Raw genomic sequence first — 26,182 nt, forward strand, 5'->3', positions numbered from 1 at the left:
TATATGTGAAGTATTTTATACCTTATATAAGCAATCTTCGTAGTTTCACAAAATTTAACGACAAAAACAGAACTCTCCAAATTATTTAATCGTTTCGCGTTGCAACGCTTTATAATTTTTAGGTTTTAAAATCGTCAAAAGATGCATATAATGGCTATATTAGACCATGGTAAATGTTCAGTATTACTGTTTCCTCACAAATATCATAAATAAAACGAAAATTTGCGAATCTGAAACAACTTTTTTCAATTTTGTCAATTTACCAAAGCGTGAAAAGATCCCTTTAATCATTGTTATGTCAAATAGAACTGCATGTCGCCGTTGACAGTTCAGTTTAAGATTCTATAATGTAACAACAATACATTATATTGCTTTATCTGATGTGATGTAAAATACACATGCACAATACACAATGTTAGACATATAACGTTAATTGCAAAATAAATTGTTATCGTGTATAACAAAATAATGCATTATGCGATGCTCAAACCTTAAAGGGATCTTTTCACGCTTTGGTAAATTGACAAAATTGAAAAAAGTTGTTTCAGATTCGCACATTTTCGTTTTAGTTATGATATTTGTGAGTAAACAGTAATACTGAACATTTACCATGGGCTAATATAGCCATTATATGCATCTTTTGACGATTTTAAAACCTAAAAATTATAAAGCGTTGCAACGCGAAACAATTGAATAATTTGGAGAGTTCTGTTTTTGTCGTTAAATTTTGTGAAACTACGAAGATTGCTTATATAAGGTATAAAATACGTCCAGTATGTGTACTTGGCGGAATAGCTCAGTAGGATAAAGCGTTTTTACTTCAGGACTCTGGCAGGACTCCAGGGGTCACTGGTTCGAATCCTGCTCCGGGCAATGTTCTTTTCCTTTTTTTAATTTTATTCTTGATTTTTTACTGGAGCTTTTACGTTCCAAAGTTTACATTTATCAATATAAAGCATTTAATGAAAAAGTTAAAAAATGCCAAAATCTGTGAAAAGGCCCCTTTAAACAACAAAACCCCATACTCTTTATTCAATATGCGTGTTTAATATTTCAATATAAACGCGCAAGCGTACGAAGTATTGTTATATCTCTGTAATTAAAACCGATACTCGCATGTATACTTAATATTGGTTTATCAGGACGAAAGACAATTTCCGAAGAGTATATCTTTGAATCTGCTCGAACGTAACGTGTATGCGGCTTAATTCTGCGAACGTGTTCTTATCTAGTTAGTCAGTTTTCTACAATCGTAGATTTAGACACACGAATGAAAATTGTACGTAGATAATACACAGAATAATAGGCGGACAGGCATATTAACATACACATAGATAGGGTTAGGTAAATTGGTGATAATGAACAATGACTCGTAGGTACATTGATCGCGATTCCAAAAACATCGCATACACGACTTTATACACGCTTGTGTAGCGATGTCAATAGGTATTGCCAAGCTTTTCATAACCTCATCTTTTGTGTGTCTTTACTTAAAGTATATGTGTAACTAGTTACAAATGTCCTCATATTGATAAAGGTTTATGTTCATAATGTAATATATACATAGAACTACCTACATATTTGATCAAAACCGTGTATACAGAGAACATTCGGAACGAACATATTTTCAAATATATCACACATACCGGGGTATGTGTTCTTCAGAAGTAAAAACATTGGCTAATAAGCACTTTTATAATACATCGATAGTACATCGTCACTTTCTAAGGGGAAACATAATCCAACGAGGATAAATAAAAAAATGTTGGTTTATTAGCCAGCCATTATTTCGTTTCCATGTAAAATTGGATACATTTTCTCATTCCTGAAACCTACCCAATATTCATTGTATCCTGTTGTATACTCAAATCCATTTTCAGAGCGCTTTTGTCAAATAATTAGCATATTATAATAACATTTGTATGACGAGTCTTTAAACAAAATGTCAGATTTGTTTTTTAATTGTACAGGCTTCACACTCTTGGGTATTGCAGAACACTTATGGGTTGGACACATAATTAACATATTTAATAGATTCGCATTTCATGAATAAGTCTTCATCATTCATTTGCGATTACATTAAACCACAATATATCTGAAGGATTATGTCTTTGATAAAAAAGTAGTCGTTGATTAAATGCAATCTAATCCAAGTTCACAGAACGAAATTGTTTACATCTGTTTTATTCTATGTGCATATTAACAAAGCATGATGTGAGCAAGTAAAGGAGACATCAAAGAAAGATTTTTGAGTGCATTGATGGTCTGTAATTTCCAATGAAATGATGTGGATTTATGTCAAATCCTGGGAAATGATATTCTCAATGGTTTTGCTGAAGTAGTGTCCCAGATTATCTGTTTCAGTTTACAAAGGCTAGTCATGGTCGATGCATGTCGCTTAGACTGAATTTGTGTTTAGAGGATTAGCAGAAACGTATATTTAAGTTGTATTAACATAAATGTGGTGCATTGATCGTATATAACTGTCTCAACTGCAATAATGAAATCATACTTCGCCCTTTCCTGCAAATATAACTTGCTATTTGGAAAGAGGTCGCGCATAAATGGTTTAACAATACACACAATGAATAACAACACAGTTTAGTTTTGCTTATCAAAATGGAAACAATTTGTATTGTTTTCCTTAGACGTTCATATTTATAACGGTTGCAGTAAGAAAACTGAAGCCAATACTGCGAATGGATTCCTTTGCTGCTTTGTGCAAACCAATGTCTTTAACATAGTGACCAAAATCTCCATAGCGCACCAGTCAGTCACAGGTTCATAATAAAACAACACGAACGGATACGTATGCTGTGACATCATTATTATCGTAGCTTGATTCGTTTAATTGTCGGCTCTTCAATTGTTCTCGTGCCAAACCTGCTCTCAATTCTACTGACTGGATACAAGCAACCAAACAGTATAATAGTTGCACTGACCATTCAATCTGCATAAATGAGTATGCAACATGACTGTCTATGAAATCATGAGAATAAACAAGTGAACATTTTAACAGCTCAAAAAGTACTTTCTGTTTTGGTGATTTAACACTTCGTTGATAATGTAAAACACAACACGCAACTATGTTGGTATTCGGTAAACGAAGGGGGATTAAGTGCAGGTTTCAAAATAACTGTTGATATCCCTATTGTGTACAATGTGTAAGTATGTTGTCTTTGGTATTAAACTTTAAAAAATAAAACACTTTATTTGTTAGTAACAAAGGTTGATTACCAATGGACTTTCATATATTGTGTTTAAAACGCTTATTTATGAGTTGTCAAAAGACTGTTTAAATACGATTGGTTGTGTTTAACTGCATTTATTACGAGCTTTGTTTTAGCGATAACATTGATGTTGCAATTTGACAATAATTAAACATGTAACACAATTCAATTACAAAACTTATGCTGGTTTGCGTAAACTTCATGATGCGTTTTAGTATCTTTTAAAGTTTTATACCTGTATGGAGTTATACACATATGTAATAATAATCTTTCCCCATAAAACATCATTTTGCTAAAGGAAGCCATTAAGAGCATGTTTTGATAAAAAGGCAATATCTTGTTTTCGTTTATTTCGTTTTGGATAATGATCTTATGCTCTTAATTAAATCTCCAAAACGAAAGTTTACAAAGCTTTACCTGCCGCCAATAGAAAACGACACATTTCAAGTATATTTTGTATGGGCTATGTACAATTCTTAAATGTCTTACGTTTCAACACTTGCAGTAAAAGAAAAGTTTGTTTAATAGTATGCTTTTCTCAACTATTTTCTCAATAAAGGAATTTGACGTACGCACGATAAAACGCTGGAGATTATACTCATACATGTATTTATCTCTCAATATTGGTACGTATAACATTATAAAATTTATTTCATTGAAATGGTAGAATGTGAATGCATCCAGATGATCGCATACCAATAAATACATTCGTAATAAATTATGCACTTAATTGTATGCCTCTTTTATTGAATGTCAAGTACGTATAATAAACACCGTAACACGCATATTCGTCATTGTGTGTGGTTATTATAGCACATGGTTAGCAATAAATATGATTCGTTTCTTTAAAGTATTTCAACCACTATTCTACCTGAGAACATTGCTACTTATTTGCACGCATGATGTTTTGCAAATACAATCACTTAATGTTTCTCTTGCAAAGAACTTTTAAAGAACGTGTAATTGTTTATGAAATAAAAATTCGTGCTTGTCAATACAAGTTACCATCTTAAAGAATGTAATAATCGTTGCATTATTAGGTTGAACCGGGGTATGCAGTCATTACGCTTTTGGCTCTTACCTGATTCTCCACTGATATAACAATTATTATTTAGTTTAAACTGCTTTTTAATCTAGAGTTGGTACCGTGCTGTATTATGTTAACTAATTGAAAAACTTAGTTGTATGTACTGAAGGCACTTATCAATACGTTACAGTAGATAAACGCCATGACCCTATTTTTTATGCAATTAAATTTTGTTCACGCGCTACTTTAAGTCAGTCATTTTATGATATTATGTTTGCGCATTTGAAACATCGAACTTTAACTTAGTTGTATTGTACATCGAATGATTTCATAATACTTTGTATGAGTAATATATTATTAAATCGCGTTTGACAATGAAATAAGTTTTCGTTAAACGATTTAATTACACATGTATAGTATTTTAGAAGAATGCCTTTTACCAGGTTGCAGGATCCACGGAGATCACAGGGGTTTGCACACGGGCCGGACAGAATGTATACACCGTTAAGACCATTATTTTTGAAAATATCTGAAATTTTTGAAATATACAAACAATCTTTAGTGCATAAAAGACAAGTTTTCTTGCAGTGTGGGCCGATATCTTAAGATTTAAGATTAAATCATTAAATATGTCTGAAATTGGTCCCAAAATGTCTCGTTGCGTAATTTTTAAGTAATTTTGAGATATATCACATTGCAACACGCAGCATAAAAACTGTATTGTACGCACTTGTTGAAATTCATAAGAAAAAAGTTTAAACAAGTTATTTGAAGAAAATAACCACATATGGGTGTATTTACATAAATTAACGTTAATTGTCAACCCCACAAGTCACCTGATCCTGCACCTTGATTGCGATCAGCGCTAATAAATAATAAAATATTTAATCTTTGTCGACCTGGCTTCAGGTTTTGTGCAAGGCGTGTATATATCAGTCAACGCTTAGCGAACAGCGCCGAATAGAACATGCATGCAATATTGTCCCAGTATCAAATACCCATTGCATTTTACTGCTTAATACACATGCATCTCATAGAAACAAAGAACATGTATCATAATCTTGTCTCACATCCTTTAGTAACTAGACGCAGTCAATCTAGACGTTGTCTGATTAAAATGAATAATTCTTATCACTATATTAATTCGGCTTGGATTCGTTTTTGTTTAAAAATGTTGTATAAATAATGTTTGTTCCAAAAATGTATTCTTCTGTTATATTTTTAATAACTCACTTTGCAACTGCTGATTCAAAAATAAAACAAAACACTGCACTGAATATCAACCTATACATGAGGAAATATACGATCATGGTTTTGTTTCTCCGCATTGGTTCCGATACTGATGACATATGGCAGCCGCATTGTTTGTGGCACATTCAAATTTAGTGACGAAATGAGCTTTATCATAATTTGGTCATTTACGGACTGTCACGCATTATATTGAGTATATACAATATAAATACCTTGTTCAGAAATAAAAGCGTTGGTGAATAAAAACTATAATAAATGTAAATAAAGTTAAGTTATATGCAATTGCAGTACTGTTTTACTGAACAGCAGAAAAGCTTGCCATTTAAACATGTTAACTCTTTTTAGAAATCCGTATTTGTCACTGCAGATTTGTTTCAAATGACGCATAGGCACAATTTTGTCTTAAACTAATATTATTGCATAAACTCTATCTATAATGCCCTCTGGCGGGGCGCAGAAACTTGGCAAAAGGAGGGCTTGAACGGGAGAAATCGTGTCTTAACAATGCGATTCACGTGCCGTTCAAGCCCTGTTATGTGTTTTTAATATCCATAATCTGGTCCACGCGCAGTTTCTTCCCTTGTCCAGCCTTCGACGACTTTCCAAGCATAAATGGGGAACTGAATAAGCACCAGTTTCCTCATGCATGAAGGGATAATGACTATTTCAATCCATTTTCAAGTTATACCATCTGCACTCTCTTGACAACAGCTTTATTTTGTTTGCAACGTCAATGAAGTTAAGGTTATTTACTCAACACTTTCAAAAGACTATGCTGTAAATGTAAGTGTTTATGTATCTTCAACGTTCCTGCTGTAAATTCCAAAATAATTCCTCATTTCTTACTTTGCGCGGCTGTATTTCAACTTTGCATTAATCCACTGTTTAAACACATTTTAAATCGAAAACTGCCTATCCGAAGGTAAAGCCTCGTCATTTTGGATGATGACCGAGTGAGGCATATGTAAAACACAACCTTGAACTGTATTGAAATAATCGAATTATTTTGTCGATGTCGAATGAACAAAACATATTGTTTTCAATGTTATTTAAAATTATTTTGGTTTGTGTGATTTGTTAATGCAATAATAGCGAAAATACACATTTTCTCGGACATGATCATCAGCGGGCGCTCTCAAAATTGATTTTTCGAGCGCCCGCAGATGATCATGCCCTCGAAAACGTGTATTATCCCTATACGAATAAACGTATTGGTATCGGCGTACATTTAATAGTTTTTAAAATTTCCATAAAGTAAATATTATTTTATTGATGGTACAATATACATATTGGTGTTTGAATTTAAGTAAGATTCGTCGTGCATATTAATATTTTGGTTAACGATTGCGAGAATGAAATGTCGACATTGAAATCGTATATATTGGCATCAAATTAATATAATTCGTACACAACACGCATTAAAGTAAGCTACAAATGAACGGTTTAATGTCTAACTTAATATGATTTGTGTTTCTTAAATCTCATATATTGTTTATATCACCAGAAACTTAAATAAATTCAAAGATTTTGTCCATGATATTAATAGCCAAACTATAGTCCACACTACGCTAATTTCAATCCTTACACAATTGATTTTCAAACCTTTAACTCGGTAAAAGCACAATGACAATTTTTTGCTTTTTTAGACTCCTATAACAATACTTTATTCAAAGAGCAATGGTAGCTAAATGTATGTAAGAATTAAGAAAAATGTATGTTGTTCAATGTGTCAGAAAGAACTCGACACATTTAATCGCTAGACCAAATCCGTACCTACGGTATTGTGTTAAGTACATTTTTACACGAGTTTGTTCTGGAAATAAATCCTAAATACAATACACACTGATTCCCATATGATGTCTGGCATGTATCATTGTATGCAATTACCATACAAACAGTAAGGATTCACTTGCGGCTGCGCGACTAGAATGGACAAGATGGCGCTGTGATATATGTATTTCTTGTGTTCTAGACAGTGCCAATTTATTGAAGATTCACTGTTCAAGATGGCTTACATCTTATTACAGACGTCAATTTAAGGCTTATGTGTTATCATATTAGTATGTTACTTACTGAATATAACGTGCTTAATTGCTTAATTGGAAACTCTATAAAATTGTATTAGTTTATACTACAGATGGCTGCTATTTATTTATATGATAAATACTATACTTATTATATGCCGTATAGCTCAAGGGATTTTTACATATACTTGAGCTAATATTTGACCGAGGTAATTCAATGATATTTCGTTGTTAAAATTACAGTCATAAGACATGTAGTAGATTGAAAGATATTGAAATATAAAAGTTTCGTTTAAAACATTATTTAGGAAAATGCGTGTAATAGAATCGTTAAACTGAATACATAATGTTCTACTTCTATAGATATATATGTTTTTCATTTGCTAGAGATATTTGAAAGCTTTTGATTTTAGTTGATGTCACATTGTGTATTGCCTGACTATGTTTCTTGGTCCGATTTCGTGAACAATCATTCTCCGCAAAACTTGCTATTGTATGTTTTTAGCTTGTTATAAGTACTCGACTCTTATGTGATAACGGAAACGGAATGTCCGGGAAATGAGAAGTTTTGGAGCTAGCAGAATATCGATCTTAAAGATGCTGCTGCTCAGAGATTAAAATAAAGGCTGAGAAATTCAACGCTGACATCCAACAGGATTAACTGAATTTTTCTCGAAAATCCCTGATGCGTGCTTACATTACTTGCTTGTATTATTCAGGAAAGATTATGATCAAAACCGGCTTAAGCCTAAGTGAACAAATCAAGAAGGATATTGAGATGGTATGAGGCCAGAGATGTAACGAGGATAAGAATGACATCAGGATAATTCATAACCTGGAGATCAATTTTCACGTGATTTTAGTAGTTATACTTTGTTCGTATTCTGTAAACGGTTAGTTTCAATTAGTCATATAATATATATTGTGATGATAAATTGGATCGTTTTTCATTCTGAAAGTGCATCTATTAGATGCATGAGTTTTAGAGATATATCGTTGATATATAATGATTATATCTCTAAGCATTGACGTTGACTGACTTGAAGAGATCATGTACATAGTCGCTTGTGGACTACAATATTTAAAAACATACGGAATACCAACTAACTAACATACTGACTAACTAGCTAACTAACTAACTAACAAACAAACTAACTAACTAACTAACTAACTAACTAACTAACTAACTAACTAACTAACTAACTAACTAACTAACTAACTAACTAACTAACTAACTAACTAACTAACTAACTAACTAACTAACTAACTAACTAACTAACTAACTTATTTACGTACCAACTAGCTAAATATCTAACTAACTAACTAACCAACTAACCAATTAACCAATTAACAAACTAACTAACTAACTAACTGACTAACTAACTAACTAACTAACTAACTAACTAACTAATAACTAACTAACTAACTGACACCTCAGTTACTAACAAGCTATATAAAATCTTACATATTAAATATTATCGTTTTGTCTGTATAGCATTCTTTAATTGTTTGGATTTGAACGTGTCTTTTTATGTTTATTTTATATAGTATAACATGAGACATTAAAACGCGTTCGTATACAAAACACACTTAGAGGTTTTAGACAATTTTAGGCAGACCATAATGCACGACCATATAGTATTAATTTATTTGTTTATTTATTTATTCATTTATTTATTTTCTTATTTTTTATTTTGTGTATGTATTTATCTATTTATTTTTGTATTTATAATAACAATAATGATAATAATACTAATAATAATAATATTAATACTAATAATAATAAAAATAATAATAATGAATAATTATAATAATAACAACAATTCTACTACACCTACTACTACTACTACTATAAATACTACAACTACTTCTCTTACTATTACTACTAATAATACAAATACTAATTATTAGTAGTAGTATTTGTTTGAAGTTTCGAAATCGGCCTTGTCAATAGCATTCTTCCCTGTAAATTGCATTTGACATTACGCTAAAGTCACCGCTAGAATGGCATTTACCGATGTTTGTATAAATCACATATTGTAGTATATCATGAATGAATAAATACACACACAAAAAATAAAACAAATGCAATGCTACTGAAGTTTTTGCAGACCATTTTTCATTAACGTGAATATATTAATGCTGATAATAAAATGATATTTTATGTTTTATGTCATAGTAAGAAATATTCCTTGCATATCGATGGTTACAACGTTAATATGAATGTTTCATACGTATTAGCAAGCGCTATGGGTTGTATCATATGCATACGCTTTAAAATGAACGGTTTGACCCATCAAATATATCATCAAAGTGCATATTTGTAAATCACAAGTGTACTGTTGTATTATCGTTCTGTTTGGTTTATTATAGTAGGATGGCAAGACGATTGTGAATTGTATTATGAATGACTATCGGTGCTTTAAGAGTTTACATTTAACATTTTTACCGTACATTGTACCGTCTTTCAAGTGTTTAATGGTTTACATCCTGATAGTTAGTACCAAATAGATCGGCTTGTGCTGACAAGACTATCAACTATTAAGTGCCCATAATAATATAAAACAATCTTAAATAATCGTCCCGTATGGACTACTACATTACAATTCATTGCGGGATTATACTTTTTTGAATGATTGTACGAGTTCTACCATTTACAAGCACATTGTCCGCATATTGTACGGAAGTGTGAACTTGATTATGACACATGTTGGCTCCTCTTTGTTCATAGTTCATTATTCAAACACGTTGATTTGGCTTGTACAACGTATTAATAGCTAAATACACACACACACGCACGCACGCACGCACGCACGCACGCACGCACGCACGCACACACACACACACACACACACACACACACACACACACACACACACACACACACACACACACACACACACACACACACACACACACACACACACACACACACACACACACATGTATATATATATATTGATGACCGTGTCCTAAAACAAATAAATTAATATGGGTTGTTTACCGGTTTTAAAGCGCTGTTTTATTTTAGAAAGCATTCATAATTTTTTGTTTGAGTCATTAAACTTCTTTTGTATTGCTGACTTTTAATAAGTCCGTCAGCTAGTAAATACAGTTGAATACAAATGCATGAACATAATGGTCGATGTTTCGAGAAAACAGGACACAGCTTGCGTGTTTGTTTACTTTTTAAGCTAATTAAATTGATGTGTTAAAGCCATAACGAATTCTATGTCGGAAGAAAGTTGAGATAAAAAGAAGGCTACTCAGCTGCTACACGCAGACGTATTCGGATGTTCGTTCAAAAAACACTAGTTTGATTTGTTGTACTGTTGCGAAATGTAAAACAGAAAGCAATTAAGAACACTATGTCGTTGTTAAAACGATTATATTTGAATTGTTTACATGGTTTACATACAAGATAACATCGATTCTATTTGCAGTCTAATATGCTGTTAGAAGTACTGTTTTTGTTGTTAATAGATATTCGGTTTGCAGCATATTTATATTTGATAATGTTGCATGGTTCCCTTATTCCGAGCTACAATATAATGTTTATTATTGCTGTTTATTGTGGTTTCATGGTTCCTTTATTCCGAGCTACAAAAATTGTATTTGCATTCTGTTAATAATGATCATATGGTTTTCAATTTCAATCGAGATTTAAAAAAACACAAAGTTTGTTAGCTATTCCACCTATACCTATTTTTAATGTGATGATTCTTTATTTAATGTATTTTAGTGCCTTTATGTGTTTTGCCCCAGTCCTATAGTACCAACTTGCGCTTCGAGCTACGATCGATTAACCGTATATATTGCATAGCCTCATTTGCATAATGACGTGACTTAATGCCCGCATATTCAGTTTTCAATAATAGATGACGCATTGGTCTATAAAAACTCCACAATATTTAACGATATAACCATTGCTGCAGATCAGCTCCGATGCTGTTTGAAATGCATCTCTCGACTAATTTAGAAAATAATTCTAGGCAATTAGGCGCTTTTTTTAATAAATCAAATCCGAACGATGTTCCCATTTAAATACACACAGGCGAGACGTTACGAATTCTACAAAAGAAAACCCAATTCATCTTATTCGTTTACATCTAAACATAAAAGCGGAATGAAGATATTGGGACTAAACATTATATATAATGTAGTATGCACTAGGTTATAAATCATCGAAAAACAAATAACACAAGTAAGTAAAAACGCCAATGTCTTGTTACGGTACGTTGCCAAACAATTAGTTTCACAGACCGCCATTGGGGAAAACACAATAACATGTGTTCAAAATCAGTAACTATGAGCATATTGGTACTGGTAATAAATATCTCATGTTATAACACACTTTTAAATATGTTTTCCGATAAGCTTATTTATAAATGTCACTCGTAAACGCCAATAAAGACGAAATGCGCCATAAAAAAATTATATCGTATTATTATGTTATGTTTATTTAAAATGTATTTAATTAAAATGTATTTGATTATAACATTTGTTTCTCACATATCTTAAGGTGCCAATCGACATTTCCCGACTTGAGGAAATTTCTTATTTATATCTGCACTTTTACAATCTGACTATACCATGTAATAATTAATTTTAGTCATCCATATCCTATAACAATAACTAATCAGCACACTAGTGTGCAGTGTAAATTTGTATCGTACTTTAAGGCTACAAATACAACTCTTATGTTCAACGCCTAGTCACATATGTCACTATCTCGCTTTATTGCACCCATTTTTCTCAATTGATAGACACTGAAGGCAATACTTCATTGAGATTGGATTCGACTGTCCATGCTTATTTTCGGCTCTATAAATCTTCACCAAGGTAATAAAGGAATTGATATATAAGTAAAAGTACCTTGCATTGTTAAGAGTATTTTATACCTATTGTTGTGTGTTAGCGCGTGTGTCTGAATTTATGTGCAGTCAACGTTTGCTGGTATAGCTATGTAGAAAATATTTGTGTGTAGGACTCATTTTGTATTTTATTTCTTATGTGTATAAAGCAAATAGAAAATGTACGGCAAAAACCACTTCAATCAAATATCCGCCTAGCCCTTCTGTATAAATGAAAAGTTCCTTGCACAAAATAAAAACTGTGGTATATATAATTTATCAGCAGGTAGTTCTCCACGATTCTCTCCTTTAAGATGGCACTATGATTACTGACACACGCACGTATACAGAAGTAGTTGATGAATGGAATATTGTGCCAAGACAACGAGTAATCAATCATTGGTCAGCTAAGGCACTTGAGTTAAATGAGCCCAAATCAACAATTATCTGTCTGGTAGGGTTAACATCGAAGACTGTGCATATAATGTATCATGCTGATTCAATATGTGTAGTAATTACACATATTTTGTCAATATAACTACACATGGTGGGAATTTAATTTAACATTATACTCTGCGAATTAACATCGCCCACAGACAATTCGTTCTTTCTTGTATAAATATTAAAACTATAATTTTGAACTAAACAAATATATATTTATCATTAACATGGTAATAATGCGTAGGCGAAAAGAAAATGTATGTGCATTAGAGAAGAAATAACAAATATCAACTTGGTGGGTGTATATAACTATTCCCTGTTGCATATATGCTTATTGTTGAATGTTTACACATAAAAGGATTGTCGTATACACACATTGCACTTGTTCGACCAGCGTAATGGCCTACTTGTATTTATATGGAATGTGTCTCGCAACATCATATCGTATACAGATAAGGTTTAAGCAACTCTATTTGTGAAATCATTTAAGTATGCATTTCCTTAAATAAATTACATTCAGTTGCCTCATATAGCTTACAGTAAATATTAGTGAAAGCATAATAGATTAATATTGATAATTAAGACTACCACATTGAAAAGCAGCAACTGTTATCATACAAAACTTTAAGTCGTTTATAAAAAGCGTATCAGCATACATAATCACTGGAGCTTAATTGATTTTCGGGCCAAACCTGAACAATTATAAGAAGTGTTTCTCCTTTATAACACTGTCTCGGAAATGCTATTTAAAATGAGTGCAATTAGAAAAAGCTGGGAATTATTTCCAAAATAGTAAAAGAGGGTCCAATAAAGCTCATTTAATGCACGAATTTCACGAACATATTTGTCGATAGTAATGGCTTTCTTTTGTGTTTACGGGACTACTTCGGAGGAGCGATGAAAGCTTAAATTAGTTTCATTCAATGGCGTGTTCTCACACAATTCGTTGAAATCACCTTATTCAGGAGTGGTATTTATATTTCCATGACCAAAGACAGGGAAAGTGAAAGTTTGTTGTGATGCTTATTGAAATGTTAGAAGCATAAGTCAAAGCCATTGTGAAGTGTGATACGCTTTCCTAGCATTCAGGTTCTTTAAAATAATACTTTATGTACAAGCGTTGTACTGTAATCGCCATGGATATATGTTCTTCTTTCTGTTCGACGATGTAATCCAATAACATTTTAACGTATATGAATTGTTCCTTGTGACATGAAGCCGTGTTTCGGCACTATTGATTAGAACAGATCATAACGTTTGTTTTTTGTTTTCACTGTTCCCTTTGGATGTGTTGCTGGTATATTCTTACAATAATGATCATGCTATATTGCTAACGTGTTGTTTGCAACATATTTGCAACCACCCTGTGTAAGAAAATTTCGTTTGCAATATCGAACGCCTGGATTCTTTCAGTTATGCCTCCTTGTTAACTTTAACATGGAACTTCTATTACATGATTATAACAATAGTTGTATGCATTACAATATGTGATGTCATTGGATTTCGGCATTTATTTAACAAGCTCTACTTTTATGATAAAACATTATGATTATTATTGTTATCACCCGTAAAAAAATAATAATTGAATCCACACACTATAAAAACGATAATTATTCAAGAGATCTCAGTGAGTATTTCTCGTATCTGAATCGTATCTGATACAAACACAACAAATTAAAATGCAAACACATTTTGACCAATCCAAAAACATCCATCTCGTACATTGCATGAATCCAATTACAGGAGCATGTATTCTAGAGCATTCTTTCAGGGACAAGCTCCACAAGCATATAATTTGATATTTTTATGAATAAATCTTCAAAACTTATCGTGGGCAAAAACAAGTGTCACATTAAATGTATAATGTATTATGTGTAATTTCTTGAATTAATACAAATGTCAAAACAACATTGAACGCTTAAGTCAAAAGACCGACACCCACACTAGTGTTGATGGTTTCTCAACACTAGTTTCCCATCTATTAAGATCTAAGTCTGACGTTAATTTACAAACTTCGAAGCCTATTGAACTCGTTGGATCACGGGCGACAACGAGAGCTCTCAAGAACAGACATATCGTTTTGATGGGATGTATAAAGCCCCCAGAGGCCGTTGCACAATAACACATTAAATTGCCGACGCATATATCTAGTAGATTTCTCCACATACACATAAGCGCTTGTTGTAGACTGTCGCTGTAATATGTATATATCAACACGATGGATTGATTGTTGGGTATGTTTGGGATGATATGCAGAATAAAAACACGTATCGTTAGTTTCTTAAGCCTTCGGAAACATGATTGTCTCCTATCAATGTTATATATAAATAAAAATCATAACGAAAGTATATATTTGTTGTTAAATCCCATTTGTACAACGTTATATTATGACAAAAGTTCTGTTATTTTAGTTATCAGTTGCATAATGTGATTTTATTATGTTATAAATAATCAGTTAATTGCATTAATTTCCTATATCATGAGAAGCGATTACTTGAAAACATCGGAATTATTTGCTTATAAACAAGTAAATGTAAATTTCAACATGTGTTTCTTGTATTTGATAAAATACTTTTTGAAATTATCAGTCCGGCTTCAGAAGAGTAAACATCCTTATAACATTTCAATAATTTAATAACTCATTTATTGCTGCTTTTTCAGACCAGAATTAGTAACAATGCACATGTTAATACAATCAATGTATGTAGGTCCTCGATACCACGTGGTTTTGGTCGATTTTGTATTGTTTAAGTAATTGAATGAAATATATGTGATCGATGCAACGATCTAAGACGAAAACCACGCCATTGGAGTGCATCAATACAACATAAAAGTTAAAGATCCTACTTTACAAATTTGAATTCGCATGCTTTCGCAAACCGCTTATGTAAAGTTTATTATTGATATTAGTGATATCTGGAACAGCCAATATTCTAATAACGCTACTCTCGTGGCCAATATAACCATAATTATAAAGTTTACTTACATAAAACTATGTGACGGCAACTATTTTATGGGAATGTGGGAACAACTTGTGTGTGTGCAAAGCTTTTTTTTCTTAAAGGCTTCTATGCTATGAGCCAAGTATAAACAATGTTTGCTTTGTTAATGGATGGCTCGGGTTATATGGTCTTATTAATAAAACGAGATTATATAAATGAACTTCATAGAGTGATGTTGTTTTTAACATTCTATAAAACGACACAAAACATGGTATGTGCGGGACTACTATTAGTCGACGCCTTGATTGATTTCTGATGTATGACGGTAAACATTGATTGCTGGACAAATCAATTTAATAACTTTATTAAAACAAGAACTACTTACATAATTTGTAACGAAAACGAAATTAAAGACTTATATATACTTCTTTCAAATGTCACACTATTTCTTACAAGACATCATACCTTTATGCCACTTCAATTTAATTTCTGACAAGATTTCATACCTTTATGCCTCCTAAATAAAATTGCCAAAGTTTTTTTTTTAAGGTGCGTTATTTGCAAGAAGATTCTTTCATCTGATGTTTATGTTTAAATTGGATTTGGTAACAACCACAAATACAAAATGTTCATCAAGTAATTATTATAAACAGCTGTCATGTTGATGAAATATGGATGCTTTTTTGTTTCATCTATAAAGACACATTAATTTCCTCGCGGATGTAAATATAATGAACAACTTCGAAAATGCATTCATTAGTTTAAGTGTTATTTCCTGATAATCAGTGCTCTATGTCTGTTAGAATTGGCAATTGTACTTATAGCTTTTTATAAACCGGCAAGTGATTTTATACACGTTACGATTTTAAATTAATAAAAAACATGTTCAATTCCTCTGAAATAGAAAACGCCTTATAAAAAACAACAGGGTTGCTGAATATTTGACATGACATTTGTTTCGTAAAATTAAGTTACTTCATGTCAACACATTATACATGTCTTAAACACAGAACACATCATGAACTGGTGCATTTTAATATCACATAACAATATTAAACCGATTAAAATTGTTAAATGTTTCTGACCATTTATAAAACGTTTTCAATTTCAATGCACAGGTTCGTCTGGCATTGCCCCAATATATGCTTTGAGTATCTTTAGATTTACAATCCGTGTGATTTAGATTTAAAATGACAAATTTCTGATAAGTATGGCCGTGCAAGGATGTTGCAAACTTATTTATATCCTCATGTTTGTATTGAAAGCGTCAGTCCATTTTAACCCGACTGTTGCTTACAGAACCATACCACTGGTTTGGCAGGAATATCGTACACTTAAAAAATCATATCATGCCCGATTACCCTTCAACCGATCAATTTAACCGCAGCATCGCGGCTGTCTCTGAAGGCAGCAAAATGTCTCTCGCAGCAAGTACCATCATGCTATAGGCAGTGGGTTTTAACAGCTGCAGTAGACATGGACTTGATGCTGCTACGAATATGTTTTTAAATAGAGAACTAACCACTGTGAAACGCTTGCATAGCAGGATTCTTTCATGAATAAATGCTTTTTGACATTAGACAGACTAAAAATATATACCTTTTCAAGAACACAGATTTGATTTGTTAAAATTGATTAACTTTCTGTTAAGGCTTAAAATTGTAGGAATATCACAAGTATTGTGATATAAATTAAAGTACATCAACTATGTCATCAAATAGAAGACATGTATAAGCGTATTGTGCATTTCTAGACGTTTGTACGGATACTTGTTATTTAAAAGGACTAACAGATGCCCTATGCTACAAAAACACAATTAAAATAACAGCCTAATCAATGTAGGGTTTGACATTGGATCTACGTATTAAAGGAAGTGTGGCAATTCTGAAGAATATAATTAACGCATATTTGAAATGGAATTAACATATATGTTCAATGTGGAAATAGCTTGTATGTTCGTTCTACATTGTGGGTTTGACACAGTCTGCCAAGAAGGTGAGGTTAAGTGTGTAAATGTGTTTTTTATGTCCATGTGTTGGTTAGGTGGCGATATTTAAATAATACTCGCGTGTTCAGTGTTGTTGGGGACTGTGCGTTATTGATTAATAGCAATCGTAACTATAATTCAAGTTCACATCAATATTCACTTATATTAATAATTGTTAATAATAAGAACATTTACCAATACTTAGTTGTTTTTATTTAATAAAAACTCTAATTATAATATTAAATATAATGATAATAATTATAAATATAATAATTATAATTATTAATAATGATGAGAATACATAATAATAAGAAAACGAGTAACCAAGATAATGATGATGATGACGCAATGATGATATATGGTGTTAACGAAGAACGCTAGACTTTCTGTCTAATATCAAGGTAAATTGAGTCAACTGGTCCACGTTTTGCCATATATTAAGTGTCATATGAACATGTCAACCATACAGATGAAATTCGCAATTCTCAGTCATTTAAGTGCATGCGATTTGGACAGAGTATTTCAAATCATTGTTGTCTGTCTGCATACGTGAGCCATAATTGAGGTTATGGTTTCCGATAATTATACAGGCTTATATTTATAGTTTTTTGTTGAAAAAAAACTATATTTGTAATTGATATTGCGTTTGCAAAGTGGACATTTTGTACATTGAAATCAGTTCGTTTTAGCTGCGTGCTACACACTAAAGTTTAAAAATACTATATCCATACAAGGTGCATGTCTTGAATGTATGTGTTGCACATATGTATATAAAACATATAAATTAAGTAACATGACTAAGTCACAAACACGAAATAATGGAATATGGAAACACGACTTTGTAATAGGCGTATAAACTGTCAAATAAATGGCTTCACTGAGGATTAGCATTTAAAGTATGACTCTATAAGTTCAATTATCGATGAATCATTTGTTTTACATCTAAGGTTTCAACATAGCATACGTTTTATTGTAAAAACTATTGCTTTATGTTATTGTTAAAGGATATGTACGCCTCGGTTCATTTTGATATTCTTCATTACTATTTAAAATGTCACTGAACCCATCGCGACCATTTAAATAAAGGACTTAACACAATTACAGGCATTGGTGAATAAATGTTCTCATTACGTACTGATTGATGAGGTACATAATGACTTATAAGCTTATTCCGTTAACAACAAAGAGTAACCGCGTGTTGCCGTTATTAGTAAGTACATTTTAATAAAGTTTCGAAAGCTTGAAAGCATTTTTATAAAACAATATTACACTCACGGAGCATGAAAACGACACAATACATCTTGTTCAATTTTCATTGTATTTGTAAATATATAATGTGTTGGCACGGCGAAGTCTTTCAATATGCGAGCTTGTTGATAGAATCGACCGTTGTACTATTTGCATATGCTATTGTTCATGCCTTTTTTAGTCATTAATCAGTAAATCAAACACAGCCGATTGCTGGATCGGATTAATGAAGTCAAACGCCATATTATAGCTTTTTTTTCATTACAACGTTTTTGCAAACTGTTCTTTTTAATATTTGAAAACGTTGTCTGCAGTACCCTTCGACCATTACATCTTTCAATCTGCCATTTTGTCCGAAACAACAAACATAATGCACAAAAGTGTTCTCTGCGTCGAGCAAGTGTTGCAATGTAGCAGACCGTGGTATGTTCAGACTCCTGACTTCCCGTACATGCATGCATGGTGCAGCCAGAGTACATACGCGCCCGAGTTGTCGAATAACATTTTGTTCGTATTCTCAGACGGGTTATAGCTCTGTCAAGCACAATGCCTTTTGTGTTTTTGTCAGACGGTCAGAGAGGGTTTAGTCTTAAGTGTTCCAGAAAGACTGATCAAATGATATGTCGGTAGAGTTAGGTCACGTTTTGTTCAAAAAACGTATGTCGTTACTTCAAATAATAACGAAATAATTTTGTTCACTAAAAGCATGACATGCACGAGGTGGTCAGTTTTCCTTATGTGGCTCTAATTAAAAGATTTGAACATTCTACAAACCCTATTTACCCACTTAGCGTGAAACTTGAACAGACCATTAAACACGTGTGTTGTTACGATATTTGAGCTGATTTCGAACTTGCGTGTGGGTTATTCAACAACATGGTTGCCAGTTTTCCTTTTAGGTCTTATATCGAAAATTTTCCAAATTACCTACGCACTAAGCTGTTGAGTACCTTTTGAGTTTTTAGGTTTGACCCTTAAAACATTTTGCCCTCCTTATTAAATTGGTGATCGGTATTAATGAATGCAAAATTGCTGCACTGTGTTTAATTGTGATCAAATTTATCTTCTTAAAATATCCTTTATATACTACTTTCAATTGTTGAGCATATATTCTAGCTGTATTAAAGACATAAATAACGATATATTCGTGTTTAGAAAATGATATAACGAAAAAACGTAACCAAGCACTTGTCTGTTTTTCATTTGTCGATTTGCATTTCCTGTGTAATTATCATACTAATAAAGTTCAGTGTAACAAATAATCCCGTGTTTATAATTGAATATTTTCTAAATGTGTATGAATGATGTGTTGTTTGTTCTTCAGATGCTTACGACTACTACAGGAGCAACCCTTCCTCAATTCCAAGATTTCTGCCCGTCCCTACGATCATCACAGTCCACGAGGGTGAGACCGCGCACCTCCGATGTAGAATTCATAATCTCGGCCCGAAATTTGTAAGTGTTACGTTTATATTGCCAAATTGTCGCAAACACCACAGGCTTATACAGAGTATGGGCCGAACCTTCTGATCACTATTCGGGCACAACATTAACTATGCCGGGGTATTTTATTACCCTGTTAAATAATGGTCGACGTCAGCTTTGTCAGTAGGTAAGAAATGTTATAAGCAACGCAACGTCCATGGTTTTGGGCAAGTTATTCATTTTCAACCCAATGCGGTCACAGCACAAACAACAAACACAACTTATGCACACACACTATACGTGTTTTACAATGCTTAAAAATAGCAATTGTTACAGTCTATTCATAAACAGTTTATACCAATGTAATGGGAAGCAACAAGTGTCCATCCTTGCACTCGTAGCTTATGTCTTCAACCCCTCAATAACAGCTGAATATGGCCCATTGTCGCTTTTTCAACTTTTAAGCTAATGTTATAAAGTACTTTTTATGAGTCGCATGGATATAATTCAAACGAGTACGGCTAAACAAAAATCGATGCTCGTACAAGAATACACTTTGGCTGTGATAATATATCTCCAGAATTATGTTAATTTGTCTAATTTTTCAGTTTATAATTGATCAAAAATCAACTGCACATCCCCCGTTATTACGTGCCTTCCAGATAACTGAATACGTCTACTTTGTGTGACAGAAGAATAATCTGAATGTGTGATTGATTGTAAAGGAATGATTTTGTTACAGCTACAAACTTTGGCACAATAATGGCCCTTGATCTATTTCTCAACGAGAAAGCTTTTGTTGTTACTATTTCTGTGCTATGATCATATTTATCAAAATAAACAGCTAAATAACCATAGTGTTTATTAAAGGAAAGAAACTTTTTTTCTGCAAACAACTTTGACAGAATTAAAACGATCGGTTTGTTTCACCCAAGCAAAGCTTTTATGTTCATCTTCTTTTGGTAGGTTGATCTTGCTTCGTGTACACAGCTGCATTATTTTAGAGTGTTGATCAAATAGAAGAAATTTTTGTTGAGACTAGTTTTGTCTAAATTATTGTCTCTTTTCTCTGTAGTAACGGAAATATAGTACGAATCCTTTTATGATCTATTCTTAAACGGTTTCGCGGATTTTGTGTCAAGTTTATCATCAGAATTTTCGTAATTTGTTGATCAGAGAAAATGAAAAATTAAGGCTGCAACAAGTTAGGACATTATTATCGCCTTAATTTTTCAATTTAAAGCATATTTAAGCTCTAAAAAGGTTTGCGACCTTCGGTGACTGCTAACACAGTTGCGCTCAAACTTTCACAAGTACATACTAATCAATTGTTGATGATCGTAAACAAATTTATATTTGCTGTTATAGTTTAATGGCATTTTAGTTCGCTATAGAATGTTTATGGACCTCCATATTGTCTATTCTCAACTCCTTTCAAACTGGCTGTTTGAGATGATGATAGTTAACAAACAAGTGCTGTGTGGACATCATTGTGCAACATGTAATGTTATTTCAGCAATCAGACTTTTATACCAATATTGCGTGTGTATATTCTTCTATATCTTGTTTTGTTAAATACGACGGTTTCGTTGTTCGTAACGACATTATTAAATATATATTGCCCTTTATATTCAAATCATCACTGTAATAAACTTACATGAATGAAGCCAAACCATAAATCACGGAAAATCGATGTGTTGTATTAATTGTTTCACTGTCCCCGTGTCGATGACAACAGGTCTTTTGGCGGAAAGCTGATGAGGAATCACCTCTTACTCTCGGCAAGACGACCTTCACCCCTGACAAAGACATCGAGGTCCAGATTGAAGAAATCAACCCGCAGGATGTCGAGAACGAGGAGAGCAGATACGACCTGATCATCAAGAACGTATCTAAGGACCAAGAAGGCACATACGCGTGTCAAATCAGCGCAACAAATAACTACACGTTCAATATAACATTAAACGTTTTAGGTATGTATTAGTAACCTGCTGAGTTCTAACTGTTGTTTTAAAAACGCGTAAATACGGTTTTAAAAATAATGCAACGGTACTTGTTTGTTTTGAAGACATCTGTGCCCAGCCCAATCTAAAGATTAACTTATAAATACGTATAACGTTTAAGTTAATTAAGTATTATTAATTTATATATATTGACCTGCGCATGGTCAATGAAGATGTACAATAGCATTTACTTCTCAAAGTTGTTTTGCCTTATTTTACATGGGTATAAAATGTGCGGCAACATTATCATTGCTGAATACAAAAAAGTAGTCAATAATTTATGAGCTAAAATTGACCTGTCTCATTTGTAGTTTTTTTTTCAGAGCCGATTAAATATATACAAGGTATGTGTTATTCTTTGTTCTTCTCAGAAATCAAAAATAAGATTATGACATGTTCGTAACAGGGTATTTTTGATATACGATATATGATTAAAAAGTATCCTGATACGTTATTCTGCAAACACTTATCCGAATTCGAATATTTATTATCAAATTATATAAATTTTTGTTCACAGAAACTCAAACTGAACGAGAAATGTCGTTTCTTGAAGTTTAACATTCGGGGATAAGCAAACGCACTAAGTTTGATCAATTCTACTTGTGATGTTGTTCAATACATGCCTGCATGCCTAGCGTATTACATTTCCTTATTTGCATACAATGCAAAGTGCATTTGTGATATTATGGCATAAAAAATGTATTTTTGTTTTCTAAATCCATTGCATGAACAGAGCAGAACAGAACAGAACAGACAGTTTATTAAGACTTATACAAATGTCCATCGTCTAAATAATTGAAATATAATACAAAATATTGACATGTGTCTATATATAACAACGTATGGGTTATAACAAAATGCAATCCTACAATTTGAAACAAAGTATAATTACCAAAGAAGTTCTATATAGTTTAATATCGTTTCACTGACAGTAAGGAAATACTAGTTTTCGTTGAAAATATTATTGTGATAGAATATCTAACGGTTAGAACTTCCTTCATATATTTACACAAATTTATAATTTCAATTTTACAAGTTGATTTCAATAAGGAATCGAACTTAAAAACTGATGGATTCACATAGTAAACAGTTTTTATATAGTTTTGCCTTATTTGACGGAAACATGCATGTAAATATAGTCGTTCTTAAATGTCTTCAAAGCATTTCTTTTCGTTTAGAAATAAGATATTGTTGTTTCGTTCGCACGGTATTTATTGTTCATTTCTATTGTAATCCACGATTGCAGAGCTTGAATTGACTGGGACAGAGTACGTTAGCCTAATGGAAGACATTCGACTAGTCTGCAACGCCACTGGTGCTTTACAAGCCCCGGATGCTGTGGACTGGTTTTTCGATGGGGACCCAATTAGCGAAATAAAGCCCGGGCGCGTACTGCAATTTAACCGGAAACCAATGACTGGAAGGTCATTGATAAGTGAACTGGTGATCAAAAACGTGACCACTGATGACAGAGGGCATTACGTATGTCGGTTGACGAAAACGCTTGCACAGGGGTTTAAAGTCCACGTTCTAAATGGTATTCAAATTATGTATTCAGCCCATTTCATTATTTATCATTTGTATTGATATAAGGGATGTGTTTAAAATTGCATACAATGTGTGCACGCTTGCATACACTTTGTTACGATTTAGACATTCGTACCCATTCGTACACTCCGTTTGCGCAAATCACGTATGATCTTTGGAATATAAATGACTTATTTTAAATAGTGTCTAACAAAACAACGAGCCGTAATTAATAAAGTGAAAGAATTTGTGCACATTATGTTTATTATCTTTCAGACAAAAAGAATCATAAAGATCCAAAACGAGGTACGAAAAGAATGTTATATTCTATCATGTATCTTATATATTACATAAGCATTTAACAATATATTTACGTTAGTAGTTGAGTGTAATGCATTTATCAAACTGTATTAAAAAAAATGAAGTGTACTGTTGTGGTGCATGTGTGAGTATTTCTGTGCAATATGTATTTATTCTTCAGATATGAAAACGAAGAGGTATTCATATAATACAGATCATGTCCCTTCAGACGCGTTGGAATCACATGGTAAAAATGACGCAATTGCAGTTTATTGGAGCACTAGTTTGCAAACGACACTTACGACAGCAACATTATTTTGGACGATAGCCTCATCATAGCAATAGTTTTCCCAGATCTTCATTTAAAAATGAAGATATATGTTAGACCAGAATGCGGATAAATATTGGTATAACTGTGTTCGAAATAGAGAGTTGATGACTCTATGAATAGCGATATTAATTTTTTGTAGGGAACAATTGCTATGATTTACACTTAATATTTAACTAGAGTAGAAACACATGTATGCTAAATAACGGGCAAAAATGAAGGTCTGTTTTACACACACGTCACAGAAATTTACAGGTAATTAGATGGATATATTGAGTTAATTTACAAAAATTTGAACATATATGATTTTGGCGAATGCCTAGCGCAATACAGCCATTTTTCAGCGTGTTTACAATACCTTTTTATATGTTATGTAGCCTTTAATCATTTGTTTCTTAGAACACAAAAATAGAACATGGATGTATATCATCATGTTAACTTAATGTTCACCTTCATATCTGTAAATTTGTTTTAAAAAATGCGCCGTTACCATATGGCAATTTCAATCAACATTTGAGACAATTTATCTGTGACAACAGCCATTAATAAATTTACAATTATTATGTTGTTTTTATGTTGACGATTTACGACCTATTAGTAAAAAGCAATTTCCACAAATTGCTCAAATTTTGTACTGATTTGACATCATTACAATATATTTATTTCATTCATGTTTTTCTAATTTAAAGTTATTGGTCTAAAGGCAACGAATGATTAGTACTAACAAGTAGTTATGCTTAATATAAACCATAATTAAACAGGTACGTCCAATATTAAATTTGTTCTTTCTATTGCTATTAAAAATTCTAAAATAATTGTCGAATTCCGATGTCTTTTATACGTTTTGTTTAAACGAATATGATCACATTTAGTTACTAGTTATTATTGTTTTGTATATTTTTACGATTGTTGTAAATACGGGTTCAGAGTGATACAAACGTAAGTGACTACTGTTGTTAACAAGAATGAAAAGCATACGAATATATCATATATATATATATAGTCACCTCATTATTTATTTTGTTGTTATTTATTAATTTTGTACTGATTTGACATCATTGCAAGATAATTGTTTCATTCATGTTTTTCTAATTAAAAGTTATTGGTCTAAAGGCAACGAATGGTTAGTACTAACTAGTATGTATGCTAAAAATAAACCATAATTAAACTGGTACGTCCAATATTGAATTTGGTCTTTCTATTGCTATTAAAAATTCTAAAATAATTGTCGAATATCGATGTCTTTTGTACGTTTTGTTTAAACGATTATGATCACATTTAGTTATTATTGTTTTGTCTATTTTTTACGAGTTTTGTAAATACGGGTTCAGAGTGATACAAACGTAAGTGACTACTGTTGTAAAGAATTATCAAAAGCATACTAATGTATGATATATATAGTCACATTATTATTTATTTTGTTGTTATTTATTAAAATAAACGTTATAAACTCTACAGGTTGCTGCTATTTATTAAAATTGATTTTGGGTTTGTGAACAGAATTGCGTCGTGAAGTCGCGAAAGAACTTGAATTTAATAACACGCACTTTGTATCTAAAATTGACTTAAACACTAATGTTTGCCGAATTAGTACCA

At 32.3% G+C, this 26,182-nt stretch overlaps 1 protein-coding gene across 1 annotated transcript; it reads left to right on the forward strand.

Annotated features, from left to right (window-relative positions):
• The first annotated feature begins 17,117 nt into the window (after nucleotides 1-17,117).
• Nucleotides 17,118-25,979, forward strand: LOC127878579 (zwei Ig domain protein zig-8-like). The gene is made up of 7 exons (XM_052425106.1): nucleotides 17,118-17,199; nucleotides 20,328-20,458; nucleotides 22,167-22,401; nucleotides 22,755-22,775; nucleotides 23,678-23,968; nucleotides 24,235-24,264; nucleotides 24,440-25,979. The coding sequence occupies exons 1-7, from the start codon at nucleotides 17,118-17,120 to the stop codon at nucleotides 24,595-24,597; spliced, it is 948 nt and encodes a 315-aa protein (XP_052281066.1). The 3' UTR covers nucleotides 24,598-25,979.
• Nucleotides 25,980-26,182: the final 203 nt, after the last annotated feature.

Source organism: Dreissena polymorpha, chromosome 4 (assembly GCF_020536995.1).
Source record: "Dreissena polymorpha isolate Duluth1 chromosome 4, UMN_Dpol_1.0, whole genome shotgun sequence".
Classification (NCBI taxonomy): Eukaryota; Metazoa; Mollusca; class Bivalvia; order Myida; family Dreissenidae; genus Dreissena; species Dreissena polymorpha.